Genomic DNA, 21,103 nt, shown 5'->3' with positions numbered 1-21,103 from the left:
AATAAAAACCCTTTTAGGAAAAAATTACTTGTTTTTGCTTCGCCGCATTCCAAGAGCCGCAACTTTTTTATTTTTCCGTCAATGTGGCCGTATGTGGGCTTGATTTTTGCGGGACAATGTGTAGTTCTCATTAGTACTATTTTGGGGTACATGGGACTTATAGATTAACTTTTATTTTACTTTTTATGGGGGGAATGGGAGAGAGAGAATTTTGGCGTCGTTTTTTTTGCATTTTTTTGGGACGCCGTTCATCCGGCAGTTTAATTAATGTGTTAATTTTATTGTTCAAGTTTTATTTTATTTTGACTGTAATTATTTTATTTATTTTTTTCACAAACTTAATTTAACTGCTTTACATTTTTTTTTTAGTCCCACCAGGGGACTTCACTATGTGATTTGCTGAAGGCAGACCTGGGGGCCTTTTTTAGGCACCCGGCTGCCATGGAAACCCGATGGTGCGGGGGCGCCGATAGGGTGACAGAGGGAGCACCCTCCCTCTGTCAAACACATTAGATGTCGCTGTCGCTATTGACAGCAACATTTAATGGGTTAAACTGCTGGAATCAGAGCGCGCTTCGATTTCGGCAGTTGCTGCAGGAGCCAGGCTGTGTATAACAGCCGTTCTGCTGCCGCTGATCGCGTGTGTACACTGGCAGTACCTGCGCGATCACAGGACGGATATATATGCGGGAACTAGCTCCTGCACAGCACGGATATATCCGTCCTTCGTCGTAAAGGGGTTAATATGAATTCCTTCACTGCCACAGACCCCACCGTTCCTGAGATATGGCCGACTGATCTGTTGGCTCCCTATATGCTAATTTGCTGTAGTTAGCCAACAGGGTGGAGCTAGCTTCCCTTCCTCTGAAGCTGACCAATCAGCGCGAGGCAGCATGAGGTTAGCTTACGCCCTGTTGGCTAACTATAGCAAAATAGCATAGAGGGAACCAACACGTCAGTGGGCCTTATCTCTGGAATGGAAAAGGAGGGAAGACAGTTCAGGAAAGAAAAAAAGCAGCGCTGGAATCCGTGCTATTCAAGTCAGTTAACCAGTTCAACTTCAGCCTTTCTGCACTGGTCATAGAGATCTGTATGGGAGAAAGAGAAGACAGTATGGCTGTTAAATGACAGCCGCACAGTCCTCAGCTGCCTCTGCCATTGAGAAGAGCGCTTCATGAATACTCTGCCAGATCACTAAGGGTACTATTACATGGCCCATGTAAATGAGCGCCGATCAATGAGACAGCTCGTTGATCAGCGCTCGTTTGCTCCTTTCACAAGGAGTTCGTACAGGGACAAGCAGGAGTGTAAACAGAGAGACGTGCTGCCGACATGATAGAAATGTATGAGGACGAGCGATCATAGTAAGGAGTTACTATGATCGCTCGTCCTCATACATTTCTATCATGTCGGCAGCACGTCTCTCTGTTTACACAGGGAGATGTGCTGCCGACAAGGTTAATATTCTGGTCATTTAAAACGATACAATCAGCAATCAACAATCAGAACGAGCGTTTTGTGAACGCTCATTTGCCCGATAATTGGCCGGTGTAAAGGGACCCTAAGGCAGCAGTCTGGGTGGAGAAGTGCCGCTGGACCAACGTCACCCATGGGACCCATGATGTCCACATTTGATCTTTTTCCTCTTGGGCAATAGCAAAAATGTGACTGTAATTTTTATGTTAGTCGTATGCAGTTTCCGTTTGCTGACATTTTCAACATGTTCAATTTTTGTGCCATTTTATCATAGTTGCAAGAAAAAAATTGGTGGTTGCTCTTGTCAGCAACCATCAGCTGCGGTAAATGATACTATCTTAGGGTATGTTCACACGCACAATTAAAAACAGCTTAAAATTACGGAGCTGATTTCAGGGGAATTTTTGAAGCAGGAAACGTTTTTTAAGATTTTTTTAAATTAACCCTATGAAAAACAGCTCCAAAAATGGTTCAAGAAGGGACATGCTACTTCTTTTTACGCGCCGTTTTTTAAAAAACAGCAGAGTAAAAAATGCCCCATCTGAACTAAGCGTCATTACAATTGATTACAATGGGAAGGTGTTTGTCCGTATTCCAGTAACGTTTTTCGAGGCCTTTACCCCCCCAAAATACTCCTGAAAACACTGCGCGTGAACATACCCTATCAGCAAATACACGTAACACAAGGCCTGCTGACCTAAAATGACACATTCGGGACTTCCTAACATTTGGGAATCTCTTTCATTTTTGTTATTAATATTATTATTTGATATGTATGCGCATATAAGAGCTTATTTCTATAAAAACATTTATGGGGATCTGAAGCCATAACACTGGTTATTATCCCAGATCTATAGGAATTGTTCCACTCTGGTGCTTGGTGGTTTCATGATAAAGCTAATTTTTGACATTCTTTGGTGCGTCTGTCAGAAACTAATTCTCCAAGAAATTCCATATCTTTATTAAATAATTACAAATCTTTACATTTTTCACATAGCTATTTACCCCCATGTAGTAAATCTGTTCTCTGCCCTGAGGAATTGTTATTGCATTGATAAGATTATTACGTGTTACAAACGCCAAAGTGTTTTCCCACATGCAAAAATGAACAGAAAGTAGAAATAATTATCATGTACAATCCTCCAAATTCCAACGCGTTTTTTTTTTTTCGTTTTAACTGTGTACAGTCTGACATACCTGAGCTGATATAGTAAGAAGAATTAGAGTAGGGATACATGGTGTAGGTGGCCGCGACACAAGTCACGGGGCCAAAGATCGCTGTGTGATTGCTGTGTCGTGCTGGCTGCATTGCAGTAATGACTGTGGCCGGTTTGTGACCCACAGGTTGCCAATACCGCGACACGACAGTTGCAAGAAATAGAAGCGTAATGGATTTCTTGCAATTGTCGTGTCGCAATCACGCCAACCTGTGGATCGAAACGCGGCAACATTCACATTTATTACTGCAATGCAGGTAACGCAACACAATGATCTATGGCCCTACGACCTGTATCTATCTATCTATCTATCTATCTATCTATCTATCTATCTATCTATCTATCTATCTATCTATCATCTATCTCATATCTATCTATCTATCTATCTATCTATCTATCTATCTATCTATCTATCTATCTATCTATCTATCTATCTATCTATCTATCTATCTATCTATCTATCTCATATCTATCTCATATCTATCTATCTATCTATCTATCTATCTATCTATCTATCTATCTATCTATCTATCTATCTATCTATCTATCTATCTATCTATCTATCTATCTATCTATCTCATATCTATCTATCTATCTATCTATCTATCTATCTATCTATCTATCTATCTATCTATCTATCTATCTATCTATCTATCTATCTCATATCTATCTATCTATCTATCTATCTATCTATCTATCTATCTATCTATCTATCTATCTATCTATCTATCTATCTATCTATCTATCTATCTATCTATCTATCTATCTATCTCATATCTATCTATCTATCTATCTATCTATCTATCTATCTATCTATCTATCTATCTATCTATCTATCTATCTATCTATCTATCTATCTATCTATCTATCTATCTTGATAAAAGATGTATAGTAGATTCCTTTTAAAAAAAAAAAAAAAAAGCAGATATATTTGTAATTTATAGTACTTCTGTCCTCGTACGTGGTATCCCATATAGCTACACAACAGGTAACAATAATTTACCAATGCCCATTAAGTTTTTTTTATTCGTTTTCCTAAATTGTTATTGATTTTGCAGAAATGTATTAAAAATTCCGAATTTACGTTTTGCTTGTATGTTGACGTTCTCATTTGTTCTTGAAGAAACTCTTTTCCTTGTTGCTTGTGAAGCATTTGACTGATGTCTCCATTTTGGCATTTACGTTTTTTTTTCCCGTCACCTAGAATATCCCAAGATCTCAATAAGTGATGAAGACAACTCTCTTCCTCCTCCAAACAAACGAGTAGAAACGGGCCAAGCGTCCTTTGAAGGTGTTGTTTTTGTCCCACCGCCTGCCAGATTCTTCCATCTTCTGGAGTATAACGACAAGGTAAGCCATATTAGTAAATGATCTATATCTCTTATCATGTTTTATATTGGAGTAAATGTATTCGTAGAAAGCAGCATTCTACTGCATTAAATATAAGCCTTTATGTTACTGTGTTTAGCTCTAACAATTATTTATAACAAAAAATTCCCCTCCCGACCACGTAGCAGAAAGCATGTGTCTTCACGGGGAAAAAGGAAATTCACTTTGAAGGAGGTCTGTGTGAAACAACATGGTTATTTTTTTGTCCTGTTACCTACAAAGGATTATTCAGATAATAAACAGGAGACGCATCGCCACAGCAGTTGGCAGGTGTCAAAAAAAGAGATAATTGACTGAACGAGTACAAAGAAAAAGTAGCTATTTCTGCTGCTTTGTATAACAGCAAAATGGCACATTTCACAATCACCGATACTACCTCCACATTAGTTCAAGGAGAATGGAAGCGCAGGAAGAAAATAATGTTTGTATTTAGCAGAAGAGAAGAAAATTCTGAGTTACCTCAATTGTTTTTGAGGCCAAATAGATCGGAAAGAGTATTGGTATAGGCCCATGATCTGGCTGTATAAAATTTGCCAAACTATTTATACCCTAGATCAGGGTTTCCCAACCACGGCTCTTTGAAATCCTGGGGTTCCTCAGAACCTGGTCAGGGATTCCCTAGAACACAGCAGCAAGAAGTGTCACTTTTAGGGCACGTTCAGACGTGGCGGAATTTTTCCGCTGCAAATGTAGGTGCAGATTTGGGGCAATTACGCAACAAATCTCCACCAACATTTGCATATTTGACAGGTAATTCAGACGTTGCAGATATCACAGCGAACTTGCCACAGGTTTCAGTTTTTGCATTGCAAAGGCTGAAATCTGCAGTGAAATTCCACTTCTTCTCCGCAACGTCATGAGCATGCTGCGGAGGGAAAATTCTGCACCACAGCCTGATTTCCGCACAGTTATTTTCTGCAACGTCTGAACTAAGTTTCCTAAAAATGTATAGAAAGAAATGTAAAAAACGGCTGCTGCAGAATTCCACTGCGGACTGTCCAGAACGGAATTCAACAGCAATTCCGCCCCGTCTGAATGTGCCCTAAGGGCTTATGCACATGGCGGAGCTGTGTGCACAGAACCTGTACAGCAGTATAGATGGGCCGTACGGCTTCCTAGTACAGAGGTTGGCGCGATACGTACAGATGTTCTCTCTTAGAAGCAATACTTCTAGGGAAGAATACCTCTGTACATAGGGCATCTGATGCATTCCGAAAGAAAAACCTTATGAATGCCTCAATATTAAATCAGGCGTACATAACATGTTACCGTTATTCTATAGGTCGGCTCAATTACAGAGATACCAAATATGTAAAGGTTTTATATGTTTTCCTACGTTTGCACAATAAAAACCCTTTTAAAAAAATAAAATTGGTTTTGCATTGCCGCCTTCCAAGAGCCGTAACTTTTTTATTTTTCAGCCGATGTGGCCGTATGTGGGTTTGCTTTTTGCGGGTGTATTGTTCATTGATACTATTTTGGGGTACATGGGACTTATTAATTAACTTTTCATTTATTTTTTTGTGGGGGGAATGGGAAAAAAAGGAATTTTGGCATTATTTTTTGTGGTGTTTTTTTTGGACGCCATTCGCCCGGCAGCTTAATGTATTAATTCTTCGAGTCATCACGATCCATATATCTATATGTGTTATTTTTTTTTTACACTTTCACTAAATAAATCCACTTTTTATGGAAAAAAAAAAGTGGTTTATTTTATTTTTACTGTAATCTTTTTTTATTATTATTTTTAAATAAACTCTATTTGATTAATTTTTTGGGCCCACTAGGGGACTTCCCTTTGCGATCTTCTAATCGCAGATATAATGCTTGGTATACTTATTATACCAAAGCATTATTGCTCGTCAGTGTAAAACTTACAGGCAATCTATTAGGGTAAGGCCACACGGTGCGGCCACGGTGCGTTTATGGTGCGTTTTTAAACCACAGCAAGCCCTTTTTCAACAGAAGTCAATGGTGAAATGTTTGTTATGGACAGACTGCTGCTATTATATTACAATGTGTTTTTTGTGCAGTTAACTGCATCTTCATAATGTCCGACCTCATGCGGTTAATGACCGCGCTGCCAAAGTTGTTGCTGAACTGCTTGCGTTTTTCTAACAGTTCTGCAATGCCTTGTAATGAACTATATACAGGAAGCACCTAACAAACTTCAACACGGGTGAAAACAATGTACATCAATTATTTCCTTTAAAAACACAACAGAACTGCAGCGTTACAGAGACAGAAAACACATGAAGTTGACCGCATGCGGTTTTCAAACGCAACAAAACCGCGTCAACGACGCACCGTGTGGCCTTACCCTTAGGCCGTGCCTCTGGCATGGCCTAATGGGCAGTTGCTGAAGGCAGACCTGGGGACCTTAGTTAGGCCCCCGGCTGCTTTGGAAACCCATCGGCACCTCGCAATCTCATCGCGGGTGTGCCGATGAGGTGACAGAGGGAGAGCCCTCTCTCAAACACATTAGATGTCGCGGTTGCTTTTGACAGCAGCAACTAAGGGGTTAAACTGCCGGAACTGGAGAGCTCTTGTATAACAGCCATGCTCCTGCTGCTGAACTCGTTGGTACAGTGGCAGTACCCGGGAGAACAGAGTGATGGACATATCCGTCTCTATGCTGGAACCAGCCCCTGCTTGTGACAGATATATCCGTCACTAGTCATTAAGGGGTTAAAGATGCTTGGCAAAACAGTCAACACATCTAACATCGAAGCCAGAATATCTTGTTGAACAAGAATTATAGATCGCACCAAACTTTTTTGAGATAGGAATAGAGGAAGGGGTTTCCTGTGAGTGGAAGCATTTTGAACCCATGGTAAACTGGTTGTTAATCACTGCCCTAGTTGATAGTCTTTCAGGGGTTGTCTCATGAAGAATAAAGGCATATGACAATTATAGAGGGCGGTCTGTACGAGCGGCTTTTGTCCTGGTGGACACGACATGTTCTTGTATTACAAGGGCAGCCATTCATGTGAATGGCCACCATGTAATACCATATTTCCCCTGCATCAGCTGCTGCAGAGAAAATACTGGCTGCCGGGGGCTCTCTTAGCGGGACCTGGGGTGATCACCTGATTGCCCCAGGGGCCAAATTCTAAAATTGGTTGTCTTTTAATGAAACAACCTCTTTAAAAAAGTTTCTTAGGAATTTATATTAATGGCCTAATATGGGATGGGTGGAGGACCCAGGAGTAGGACCCACAGATCACATATTGATGGGCTATTCTAAGGACTGGCCACAGTGTAAATTCCACAAACTCCTTTTAAGCACACGTTCACTTTTGGACACCATTTTACAGTCCTTGTAACATTCTGGTTTACAGAGTATTGCCTAGACTGGATATACCAGTCCTACTGTCAGTTGTGACTAGAACGAGATCTGAATGGAAGAAAGCCTGCAAGCCTTATTACATCTTTGTGTCTTTTTGTGGATAAGTAATGATACGCTAATGAAAGTCAAATAAGCGATCTGGGTGAGTGCCGTGCCAGTCAATTCCACTATTCTGCTCTCTGTATGAGTTTTCAGCCTCTACATGTAAACAATAGTGATTTAATTCACTGACAGCAAACAGAGTTCTTAAAAGTTATAAGGAATTTAAACCACAAAGGACATTAGAAAGTTGCAGACTTTTTCATTATTCACTATTTATTTTTGCATAAAAAAGGGAAACTCCTTAAAGCTGGCCATAGAGAACTGTTGGCCCAAAGTCATTCATCTGTCAGTTATCACCCCTAATCTTCCATTAACCTGCAGGTTTGTCTTGGCCGGACCCTGAACCTACATGTCGTGTCTATAGAGAAAGGAGGACTGAGCAGTTGCTAGACACTTTTGGTGCCGCTCATTCCTAGGGAGAACAAAAGGAGAAATGTAGGATTGGCAAAATCCAACCCAACAATGACAGGGTCTTGTAGGGTTTGATGATGCCCATAAAGACTCGATTTCCACCAGATCAAATGTGATGTATTGTAAAATAAACTAATGTGTGAGAACCATATATATATATATATATATATATATATATATATATATTTATATGTATATATATATTTATATAGATATACCTATTTTTATATATATATATAAAAGTTCCTGGAGATTAGGAGATTACATAAAAACAGTCCTGAAATAAGCAGAGCGTTATTTAACGTGACAGAATCATCAATGATACACTTGATACGTCCCTTGAATTTCAGCTATCATCCTTGAATACATTGCTTTCAATCATAACCGTGTTATCTCAGTCTGATACAGATTTGCGCTCTCATGAATCTTAAGTAACGCTTTCTAGACCTCTTGATCTGTCAACCACAACTAAGAACATCACAGGTAGCTTAGAAGAAGCGGACAGGTTCATGGCTGTTCATATAGAAAACGCTTTAGATGTTAAAAAACGTAGAACCAAATATTTATTGAGTGTTCAGCAGCTGCAAAGAGTAAAGTTCACTGTAGATGTGGAGATCTTAAGAAACATTGGATATTTGTTTAGTTTTTTCAAAACATATAGAAATGGAGATTTTTCTATACTAACTAAACTATTTGGCCAAGTTTTTAAAGGGCTTTTCCAGTTTAGAAATGTTCATACCCCCCTATTATTGAAATCTTACTTAATATAGGGGGTTGTCCCCTGTTCAGGATCCTCATCTCTTGACAGTTACAAAGATCATCTCTCGTTCTGGAGGACCCATCCTGTCCTGCATTACAAAGACATTCTATTGATAAATAAGCACTATGTAATACTTAATCTCCCCCTGTGTTGGCACATCAGCAGATTACAGCATATCGTTCTGGGTCCCAGCAGGAGGACACTTTGTGATCAGCTTATTGTCAAAAGACCCTTCTAACAAGTAGGGATTGTCCAAAGTGGAGAACCACTTGAAGTCTTAAAGAAGCACTCCAGCTAATTATTTTTTGTGCCTATATAGTGCAGAATAGGCTATTATTAAAGAATATTATAGAGGCTGTTGTGTAGGCCTTGTGTATACCTATTTAAGGTAATGTGCCATTTATGGGTTGCCTACCATTTTGATTCCTTCTTCTCCACTGATGTGCTTCCCTTAATGCAGCCTATATTTCCCATGATCATTCTGGCTTTGCAGAGGTGGGGGTAGAGTCTCATCACATTTCACTTGCTCTGCTATCTAAGTGCAGCAGATGATAGATCAGTGAAAGAGAAATTCTGTACTCACACTGCAGAGTCTTAGTGTATCGTATGTGATGCAGCTTCAGCCTGTCTCCTCTGCATTCTGCTAGTGATAGCTTTCTCTCTGTCAGTTTTTACACATGAGACAGTGAGAAACAGCATCTCCTAGAAATACACTGGACTCTTAACACAACATTTATAAATAGTATAGACAGTCCGTGTGAGTCAGGGGAGTTTTATAACTTTGCAGCTAATCATTGTATGGACTCACCTATTATATTACTGCAATTGCTTTGAGTCTTATCTAAGTGCAGCAAGTGATGATAGATCAGTGACATAGAACTTCTGTATTCACATTGCAGTCTCAGTGTATCCTATGTGATGCAGCTTCACACTGCTCTCCTCTGCCTCCTGCTAGTGATAGATTTCTCTCTCAGTTTTTACACAGGAGGCAGTGAGGAGCTCCATCTCATAGAAATACTCTGGACTCTCTGCACACAGCACTCACAGATGCAGCTGACCCACCTATTATAACACTTCACTCTTTCTCCTATAGATAGGGCAGAAATTATCTCTTCAGCAACACTATATGCATGGGGGTCATACAGAAGAACAAAGAGGGTGGAGCTGGGTGTGGAGGGGAGCTGCAAGAGAGGGATTTGATTGGTGATTATGTAATCCTGTAGTTCCCAGGAAGTCATATACAGAGGAGAAATGACCTCCTGTCTACACCTGAGAGCATGGTCTATATTGGTGGTCAGACTGAGATCACATGACACAGCTACCCATAATAAAAGGGTTTGAAATACATGGACGCAACGGAGTTTGGAAAAAACAAATGAAACTGCTAGAACATTGCTAGTGAGTTAGCATGATAAAACAAATTGCTGGAGTGCTTCTTTAAAGTTTCCCTTCCCCAACACAAATTAGATTCATGTTGCCCGAACACAATATTTTTGGGGATCCAGCTGTATTATTTTGTAAGGCCTTATGCACACAGCAATATTATGGGTCCATGTGAAGCATCGCATCTAGCCGAGAAATCCCTGTATATTCTGGGACAGGAGGTCAGTGGGCGGTCTCACTCTATCATTGACTGCCCTCTTCATGTGTGATTGTGCATGCAGAGATAGCTGTCAATCACGGATTACAACTGGATTTCTAAGCCCAGAATAACCGGGAATTTGAATGAATAAAATACAAGTTGCAATAAGTCTTTCCTCACAAAACTATATAACCATATGCTCATCCCCTCTGCTCCATAACATGCTCCCCACACGTTAGCCTGCATGGTCAATGTGACAGGTTTCCTTAAAGTATTTCAGAGCTTTCTTTTGTAACGGGCCAGGATATGATAAGGACATGTTTTCAGACTCTGAATGCAAACAATACATTTTTCATGCACTGACAGCAAACAGAGACCTTGAAAATGGTAAAAAAAATAATAATCACAAAGCAGGAATTTACCAACAAGTTTATCCCACTTTAGTGAAGTAAATCAGAGCCATTGTATATTAAAAAGTTTCATAATTATATATAATACAATGATTAACCTTTATACACATAATACATAAAACCCCTACACTATTGACTATGCTGAACAGTCATGCAAGAGGTGGGATCAGGAGGTACTTTGATCACATTTCGGGATCCAATAATGCGTGAATCCCGTTAAATGCAAGGGGTACACAAATGTTTTTACTCATCTGTATAGAGAAGGGATACAAGAATTAAATCTATCTATGTATAATCTATCTATCTATCTATCTATCTATCTATCTATCTATCTATCTATCTATCTATCTATCTATCTATCTATCTATCTATCTATCTATCTATCTATCTATCTATCTATCATATTCTATATCATATACTATCTATCTATCTATCTATCTATCTATCTATCTATCTATCTATCTATCTATCTATCTATCTATCTATCTATCTATCTATCTATCTATCTATCTATCTATCTATCTATCTATCATATTCTATATCATATACTATCTATCTATCTATCTATCTATCTATCTATCTATCTATCTATCTATCTATCTATCTATCTATCTATCTATCTATCTATCTATCTATCTATCTATCTATCTATCTATCTATCTATCTATCTATCTATCTTATTCTATATCATATACTATCTATCTATCTATCTATCTATCTATCTATCTATCTATCTATCTATCTATCTATCTATCTATCTATCTATCTATCTATCTATCTATCTATCTATCTATCTATCTATCTATCTATCTATCTATCTATCTATCTCTCTCTATCTATCTATCATATTCTATATCATATACTATCTATCTATCTATCTATCTATCTATCTATCTATCTATCTATCTATCTATCTATCTATCTATCTATCTATCTATCTATCTATCTATCTATCTATCTATCTATCATATTCTATATCATATACTATCTATCTATCTATCTATCTATCTATCTATCTATCTATCTATCTATCTATCTATCTATCTATCTATCTATCTATCTATCTATCTATCTATCTATCTCTCTTGTGTATATGTATATATATATCTCATATCTTTCTGTGTAATATTCTATATCATATTATCTATCTATAGATTTGCTCTACATCCATATTTCTTTACATTTCAGACTAGAAAAAAAACAAGTGGAAAACCGACTGCTGAGAAAACTGATAAAATGACAGTCTCGCAGGAGAAGATTGAAGACAGCAGGTAGGTGTGAATCAGTATTTCTGTTGCTCAGCTGGATCTGCTTCCCCTCTTATGTTGTGCATGCTTTCCCTGAAGCAAGACAGACTTCTTGCAGAGTCTTCTATTTTGGGAAATAACAGCGTGTCCTTCCCCCAAACCAATCAGTTCGTCCCTGCACATCACAGTTGGAACCCTTTTGGCATCCAAAGGGTGAATTCCTAGGTTGAGATGCCTTTGCCTTTAATTTTATTATTATTATTATTATTATTATTACTGACAATAATAGCTGTATTCTTAATAATATTTGTTCCTAAAATATTAACACATTTTCAGCAGAAGTTGTGATTTGTAATAAAATAAAAAAATCAATTAGTATCTATATGTTTAAGTAAAAATTACGATTATTATAGGACGATTTAAGCCCTATAATAATCATCTTATTTTAAATTATTTTAATATTCTATCCAGCTGTTGCTTAGCATCAGGGAAGACTGGATAACTGTCAATATGGCGGCTATAACACAAGAGTTGTCATTCAGCTTTGCCAGACTTTGTGAATCTGCTCAGTTACACAGTCAAAGTGAGATAGTAAGGGACGCATTATCTTTCAGCGCTTATTATCTCTTTGCTGTGACATCATTACATTAATTATGCCTGTGCCATGACATCACTGTGTTCATTACCACTTTTCTGTGACATCACTGTGTGCATTATATTTTATATATTTATTATTCCTGTGCTGTGACATCACTGTAGTCCATAGCCATTCGCTATGACACCACTATTATAATTCAGCAGAAAAAGAAATGGCGACAGCACACTTTGAACACTAATGCCACCTAAGCCACTAAATATAAATAAATATGCATTACTGCTAAATCTACTTATAATAGGGAGGTTCTTAGTGCACATTTTGATCAAAAAGTGTTTGCTCACCTGCCATGACAAGGCGACCTCTGTAAGGTGGGGACCTACTCTGCACATACACCCAGAACTGGGACTAAGCCTACATATATATCTGGGGATGGTAGGAACCAGCATTAAACTAATTAAAATCACCCAGGGCAGAATGGGAGGAGTGCAAGAAAAAAATCGAGGCAGTCACTAATCCCACATATATGAATCACATAAACACAACAAAAATTTGAACAGCACATTCCAACAAAATGATACAAAACATGTATACAGGTGCAAGAACACCTGTGACTGCAAATATACAGCAGAAAAAGACATGGTGACAGCACACTGCGACACTAATGCCACCTAAACCACTAAATATAAATAAATATGCATTACTGCTAAATCTACTTACAAATAGGGAGGTGGTCACAGTCACAGGTCACAGTCACAGGTGGTCTTGCACCTGCATACACGTTTTGTATCATTTTGTTGGAATGTGTTGTTCAAATTTTTGTTGTGTTTGTGACCACTATTATTATTATTATCTGTGTTCTGTGACATTATCTCAGTTCTGTTACATCACTGTGTGCATAATTCTCATGACATCAATGTGTGCAAAAACCCTTTCCTATAACCTCATAGTTTGTTATTCCTGTTTTGTTACATTACTTTGTACATTATCTCTGTATAGTGACACACTGTGACACTGATTACTTCACTGTGACATCACTGTGTACAATAATACTTTCCTAAACTTCACAGTATTTATTATCCATGTACCAAGCCATCACTTTGTGTATCCTCCCTGCACTTTGACATAACTAGGACTATCTTCCTGTGCTGTTACTTCACTTTGGTCATTACTTCTGTACCGTGACATCACTGTGCAGAGGCATCACTGTTTGTATTATCCCTGTACTGTGAAATCACTGTTTGTATTATCCCGGTACTGTGACATCACTGTTTGTATTATCCCTGTACTGTGACATCACTGTTTGTATTATCCCGGTACTGTGACATCACTGTTTGTATTATCCCTGTACTGTGACATCACTGTTTGTATTATCCCTGTACTGTGACATCACTGTGCAGAGATATCACTGTTTGTATTATTAATGTACTGTAACATCACTATGTTCGTAGGCTGTAGTCTGGGTTCACTTTTTGGCATTCTAACTTGTCTGATCCTTTGTTTATTAAAAGAAAAGAACCTCTTTTGTAAGTGTTTTATCAAATACAGATACAGATATGATCATTTTGTATTTCTTTCTATAATTACTATGAGGAAAGCACGGGGACAAAGGAGGGCGCAACGTGTGGGAAAAGAAGGCAGGAGACTCTACTGGGGATTGGGAGACTTATTCTGTGCAGGGGCACTGGTTCTATACTGGAGCATGACATATATGCTGGCCCTCACCTGATTTTCTATCAAATGCTGAACATTTTTATTATTATTTTACTTATTTCCCTGCTATCCAGCATCCGGTCTGCTTCAGATCAGGGGCCATCTTGGTTTTTAGACGCTCTTCCGGGAGTAAGTGTATGATACAAGACCTAAATTGCCTCATCCCATGATGCCTTTCAACAGATTTATCCTTCCTTACCTTTGCTCTTATCTCAACATATCCTGAGATGTGTGACACGAGATGACCAACTTTGAAAAAACAACATGATTTTGCAATACTCTGTCACGAGATGTCTATGTGGGGTCATCCGTGGTTATGATGAGAATTGCAGTCTGTCATAGGTTCTGCTAGAATGTTGCAATATTGTATTGAATTGGTTTTATTAGGAATTGGAGTCTTTAACCAAATTCAAGCAAAGATAAGGGTGAACAAATCTGTATGAGGACAGGGTCAGTTTTAGGGGATGACAAACTGTGCGAAACAACCTGACAGTGGAACTAAAAAACATTGAGCTCCACCGTTCGTTCCAGTAGTCAGGCAGAGATCTCATTTACGTTGATCTATTTGCCCTACAATAGAGAGAACTATATGGCTATTAAACCACAGCCACACTGTCTTCTCTGTCTGGAGAAGACAGTCTGTGACTGAGGGGCTGAAGCTGCCCATGGCATGTAATGATCAATAAAATAGTGAAAAATTAGGACCAATATAACGGCGCTGCTGAACATAAAAGGGTTTAATGAGAGGCTATGCGTTTCGACGCAGGACATGCGTCTTCATCAGGGTTTATGGCCTGATGAAGATGCATGTCCTGTGTCGAAACGCGTAGCCTCTCATTAAACCCTTTTATGTTCAGCAGCGCCGTTATATTGGTCCTAATTTTTCACTATTTTATTGCTCTATCTGGGGGTAAACTCCCGTCTACCGGTTTGGACCATAGCAGCAGCTGATCTTCTGGTTCCACAAAGAAACCTGCACACACTTCTAGTGTGTTTGCACAAGTACATCTACTGCAGTAGAAACTGCTACGTAGGCTGGAATTCGTTTTGCATCCTCATCAGTGTTGTGTCTGTATCTTGCACAACCACTCAAGGTGAGCAGACTGTATTCCTTGCCCCCCTTGATATTTACCCGTGGGTAATCTGCACTATGTGGCGCCATGTTTTGTTTTTTCTCTCCCTTTAGTTTACATGGCATGTAATGGCATCATACCGAGGGAAGTCCTGCACATAATTTCTTAATAGAGTACACGGGAATATTTGAGCTTAAATTTTTACATAAATGCAGATAGAGTTAAGAGAAAGACGCAGGTCATTTTTGTGAGTAATGTATTTGTAAAGTAGTATACTTGACAAGTCTTTGCTTTACACTATAAGTTTTTATATGGCAAATCCCAACTCCGAAGGATTCTGATTCACATACCCTATAATCCCACTCCTCCTCAGTGTCTAATAACCGTGACTTTTCTTTTTTTGCTAATCATAAAATATCACCTGCTCGGGTCTCTCAGTGTCAGTCATACAATTTAAATGTTATGCTCTGGAATAATCATACTGTCCGTGGATCTATTATCTGGGAGACTTTCAGGTCTATGACTCAAAAGCTGTGGGAAATGTCATGATGACCTCTGATTCAGTCATTCATCCTTTAATCTGCCTCTGTATTATTAGCAGACCAGCGCCCATTGTGTCTTCTAAGGAGCTCAGCATGACAACTTTCCTGTGAACATGTCATCCTGTCTAGGAGACCTTAGCGAGACATGAGGAAAGAAACCTTCCTGGAAATAAGGGATAAAATAGTACCGTAATATTATAGAAAAGGAAGAGTATTTTTTTCAGTGGTTTTGCGTAATCTGCATTCATTAGGTGGTAGCTACCATTGTGTAGTATGTCAATTCTTGTTAAGTTACTTATATACCTTCAATACTTTGCATAGCGTTGTGTGGCACATACATTTGTGCAATACTACAAATGATTTTTCGATAATCAATAAGAAAATCAAACGTTTTGTTTGCCCCGATCAAACTTGTTGCCTTAACTCTATTCAAAACTAAAAATGTAGGCAGATCTGTCATCATATTTTGCTGCACTGTTTAAGGGCAGCATAGCCTGGAGGTCTGCTTCATTATTAGTCTAAACGGCACACAAAAAATATTGTGCAATTTGGCTAATAACACCTAGCAAAGAATACAAGGGACTATCTAAGTCACAATTTATCTGCTTACATTACTGTCCCTTCTCCCAGCCATTGGTATCTAGGCAGCTAGCCTATGATTCCTCATCATGTCAACCTTGTTTATGATTAATTATACTGCTTAGACATCTACCTCTCGCTAGTTAACACCATTCGATTCTGCGTTCACTTCTCTTTGTACCCTTAAGGTATGTGATGGTGGTAGTAAGACTCACATAGAGGAACTGAGCCTTGAATGCAGGGGGTGATTTGGTTGTTTATCTCATCCAATTTAGCTCCAATTTAATTAAATGAGTAGCACAAACAAGTCCAAGACATATTTTTCATCAAACTCAAGTCTGAATCGTAGCCCAGCTTTAACAGGTAACTAAACTTTTAAAAACTTTTGACTTTCTATTGAGCTTGTACACCACTTTCCGAGAAAAGACGTTCAGAATCGGAGCAGCACAGCGCTGACCCGAGCGCTCCTGCCGCTTCATTATAAGGATCGTGGGGGTCTCAGTGCTCTGATCTCAACTGATCAAAACTTCTGACACGTCACTATGACATGTCAAAAGTTTAGTTACCCTTTAACCCTTACCCGGGTCAAAGATTCAGTTTGCAACTCTAGTCCTGTATTTAAATACCCTGGCAAAGCGAGAGTGACCTACTGGTAGCCCCCATTGCACCTGGAAGACATGCCCCGCCAGTTCCTTTAGCTACTCCCCGGCCTCACGTCATTTTGGATAGACCTTTGTATTTTATCATTCTTCTAGAGTATCAGTCAAGATTTACATTTACTTTTCCCCTCTCTAGTATTTTGTGTGCTCCCAGTTACTTCCGCACTCCAAAAACACTACGACTGTGGACAGACCCTTTTAGATGTCTCCACAATGCTGATAAGGAGGGCTGGCATAATCATATGTGTCCTCATCCTTCTTTTTCTGTGACCACCCATTAATCACAACCAAGAGGGTTAACATGGCAGCCTTTTCCCTCCTCTAAGGTCTATTTAAAATGGGGACTACTCAGAAAGCGTTTGTATGGAGCGGCGGTGGAACATGCTCGCTGACGCTTCAAACAACTCTATGGAAGTTATAGAAACGACCAGGTGAAAGCGCTTTATAAAAGACATTATATATTAGCCACTGTAAGATATTGATATCTTAATTATATGGAAGTGAGCCGACCTCTATGATTCTATGTATCTCAGACCCATGTGATCTTTCCAAAACGTAGACCTGGTGAGACTAGCGGACAGGCCTACAAAAAGCAAACAAGCATGTGGTTATCATGTATTTCATATATTTAATGAGTTTAATTACAAATAAATGTCAGAGGGCACCGGCACAATAAAAAATTGTGTTGACTATTGTGACTTTCTGAAAAGCAATGAGTACCGCCATACCTCAAGTTCAGGTTTCTTCTGAAAATAATCAAACATATGTTCCAACCACCCTCTACTCTCGGTGCCGCTGTCCTTTTTCTTTTCATATGAGAGAATTTATCTTCACATTTCTTCAAATCATATTCTAGATTGCAGCCAACCTTGCCATAGATTGAACGTGGCATTGTTTACCTCGGCTGCAGTCTTTATTTTAGCCCGGGGATCACACAGTATATATAATTGATGCTCTGTGTGAACACGCAAGATCTGCTGGAGTTCCAGACAATTAGGTCACCTAATGCACTCGCAGCTGTCTGATGCATTGATCTTCTATGGTGTCTGGAGCAGGACATCCTCATAACCTGCAGCATGTTCTCATTCATTAGTTTCTTAGAAGAGCAATCCCCTGCCGTGCTGGCCATGTCAGTTATCTTTTCTTTATTATCGGCTGATTATAAAGCCATCAGTTTGTGCGGCTGCATGCAGGATAAAATATTTACCGTGCTTACTACACATACCTGGGGAATTTCTATGCTGGGCCAGCTCATATACTGCCCGATACTCATGTTGCGTGCTGACAGGTAGCTCACGCTAATTTTATTTTTTGAAAAACCAAGGATACTCCCAATTTATGAAATGTAGAAGATGAAATAGTTCATGTCCTGCATCACGTTTATTTAAGAATGATTTATTCATCTGCATAGTCTTATCAGTGAGGAACTGAATCTATCCAGAATGAATGTATTATCATTGTCCTTATTTAGAACCAGTATATAAGACATTTGTGTCCGGACCTTTAAAAGGATGCTTCCTTTTTTGAGGTCTTAAATTTTCATGTTGCTCCTTTTTAGCTTGGGTCTTCAGAACATTCCCCTACCCGCTATTGTATGATCATGGTGTCATCCCAGAAAATTTTAGTGTGGAACATACTACACACTCTCCATCTCTCCCTCCTGCGTCAGATCGTTCTCTCCTACACTGTTGCAGATACGTCTTCCTACCCTCTTTCAGCAGTCTGTACTGTCTCCTAAGTCCTCCTTTTCTCCCTGATGCTAGTGAGATGGTTCTTCTTAGTCACTGCAGTTGCTGTGTGACATCTGAGAGAGAATGCAGCTGCAAGATCAATCACTAGACCAAATAGTCGGTTTAACTCATGGAACCTGACTACAGAGGAGACTGTTTGTAGTCAGCGTCACTGCAGGACTGAAAAAATGTTGAGCTCCCATAGCCAAAAACCAGCCTACCTTATACCTGAAAATTGGGATGACATAAATCTTAGCTTCTATTATATATATATTAGAAAAGCAAATACATATTCATTGGATAGATAGAAAATTATAGGCTTGCAACATTAGTATAACAGTTGGTGCCATAGATGTAAAATGACTGTCGTGGGGTACAGTGTTATTGTACAAGGCCACTCTATTTCTCGACTCATAGCTCCCTATTACACCCATCCTAGTGCTAATCCTAAAGAATATAGGGACGGCCTATGCTGGAACCTATGCCTTGAATACACTGTTGTATCTCTGTAAAGTCGTATGCTTTACAACCAATAATGTGGCTCATCAGGGAATAAAATGTATGATGTTCGTATCAAAGATTGCTGTGGAAAAAATAACTAATAAAAAAAATAAAAAATTTGTCAATTTAATTCACCCTGAGATGTTACAAAAATAACTGGTCATTGACAATATATAAACATAAGAGGACAAACCACTCGCCATAGGTGATTACTGTGCATATTGCTGTCCTATTACTAGTATTGTCCATTTACTGGGCGTTATTACAAGTACTCTACATATTATTGCCATATTGCCTCTAAAGGCTACTTCTGATGGCCAAATTACCAGCTATTGCTATGAGTGTTGTGTATATTGCTGGCACATTAGGACTGAAGATAATTTTACTGTGTATTAAGTCTTGTTCTTATAACTGGTATATTACTACTGATGGTGATTTTATTGGGTATATTGTTACTGTACTATTATTAGTAATGATCGCATTTAAGTTTATTGATACAGTTCCTGTGTAAATAACTGCCATATAACCATTTATCTGAATATACATTGCATAATACATTCAATATAATTTTAATTATATTGTTTGTTTATTAATTGTTCTACGTATTAGGGCCTGTACATATCATGATTGTGCCCTTCGTTTATCGAGCACTTTGGCAAAGCTCCTAATGTACGATAAACGTGTCCATAGAGCTCCAATAGCCTGTAGTGCTGGTATACATCAGTGTGCCTTTTTTTTTTTAAGGATGAAATTGTGTAGTAGACAGCGCTATTCCATCCCGTGGGATCCCGCAAAAGAAAGATATACCGTGCAGTATTTGTTTTTTAACATGGGCGCCTATGGGGACAGATGCCACTGTATGGCATCCGTCATAGGTATACATGAAACGTATAGGTCAGGAAGTTCCCAACATCACTGTTTGCAGACTTTGGCCCTGGGGAAGCGTCGTATATGGACAGTGATTTTAGGAGCTTCCCCAGGGCTGAGTCACTGGCCAGAGCACTTTTGATGCTCTGGCTTGGGTCTCCAGCATTGTACCACTCCTGATATTACTGTCCATATATGGACAATGACATCATTGGCATCTCCAGAACCGGAGTCCCAGACTAGAGTGCTCTGGTCCGATGCTCTGGTCGGGTACTCTAGTATTGTATCTACTGACATCACTGTCCATCGCTGACATCACATGCCCTTAGTGAAATATTTCTGGCTATTTTACTGCTTACTAGTGCTACAAGCATTTTCATTTATAGGGTTATTACAAATCATAACCATGTTACTGAACGTTTATGTAGCTAAAAGGCAATTACAATTTCTGAGCTGAGAGGCTGATCTGAGGATTTATACTTCTTTGGTTGAAGGAAACTTTACTAATGCTCACTTAAACCCCTTTTGAAGTGACAACACATTTTCCCCCTTTTAAATGGATAAAAAATTGTCAGAAAACAGCCTCCCCACCCACAGCTTCTTGAATTTGTGGTTAAGTAATGACAAATGAGTAATCTCATAATTGTTAATTGGCATGGAGGACTTATGGAGATGATGGGCAGCCAAGCTCATCAGCATCTGCTGTGGTCTATTTTTTAGCTCCCCACTCAAGAGTCCAAGGGTCTGTTTAGTGTGCGCAATTGCCCCCACTGTTCCATCGTTGGAGGATAGCTGTAAAATGTTTTTTTTCTAAAGGGAATCGGTCCTGGAAAACAGAAAGCCCAACAGGAGCAGTTGTATATTCATGGGATAAGCAAATTGCACCATGTCACATATATTT

The 21,103-nt window shown here is 39.0% G+C and overlaps 1 protein-coding gene across 3 annotated transcripts in view; it reads left to right on the top strand.

Annotated features, from left to right (window-relative positions):
- MORN1 (MORN repeat containing 1) overlaps positions 1-21,103 on the top strand; it is a 261,533-nt gene that overhangs the window by 155,485 nt on the left and 84,945 nt on the right. For all 3 annotated transcript variants that reach the window (XR_012850962.1, XM_075840954.1, XM_075840955.1), the window contains exons 11-12: positions 3,898-4,043; positions 11,885-11,967. Coding sequence is in view for 2 of the 3 variants with exons in the window: in XM_075840954.1 (XP_075697069.1) it covers positions 3,898-4,043; positions 11,885-11,967 (229 nt within the window). In the remaining variant the exon portion in view is untranslated. The remainder of the gene's footprint in view (positions 1-3,897; positions 4,044-11,884; positions 11,968-21,103) is intronic.

The sequence above is a fragment of the Rhinoderma darwinii genome, chromosome 10, assembly GCF_050947455.1.
Source record: "Rhinoderma darwinii isolate aRhiDar2 chromosome 10, aRhiDar2.hap1, whole genome shotgun sequence".
NCBI lineage: Eukaryota > Metazoa > Chordata > Amphibia > Anura > Rhinodermatidae > Rhinoderma > Rhinoderma darwinii.
Note: the sequence above shows the minus strand (reverse complement) of the source record. Positions and strands in the feature narration are given on the sequence as shown.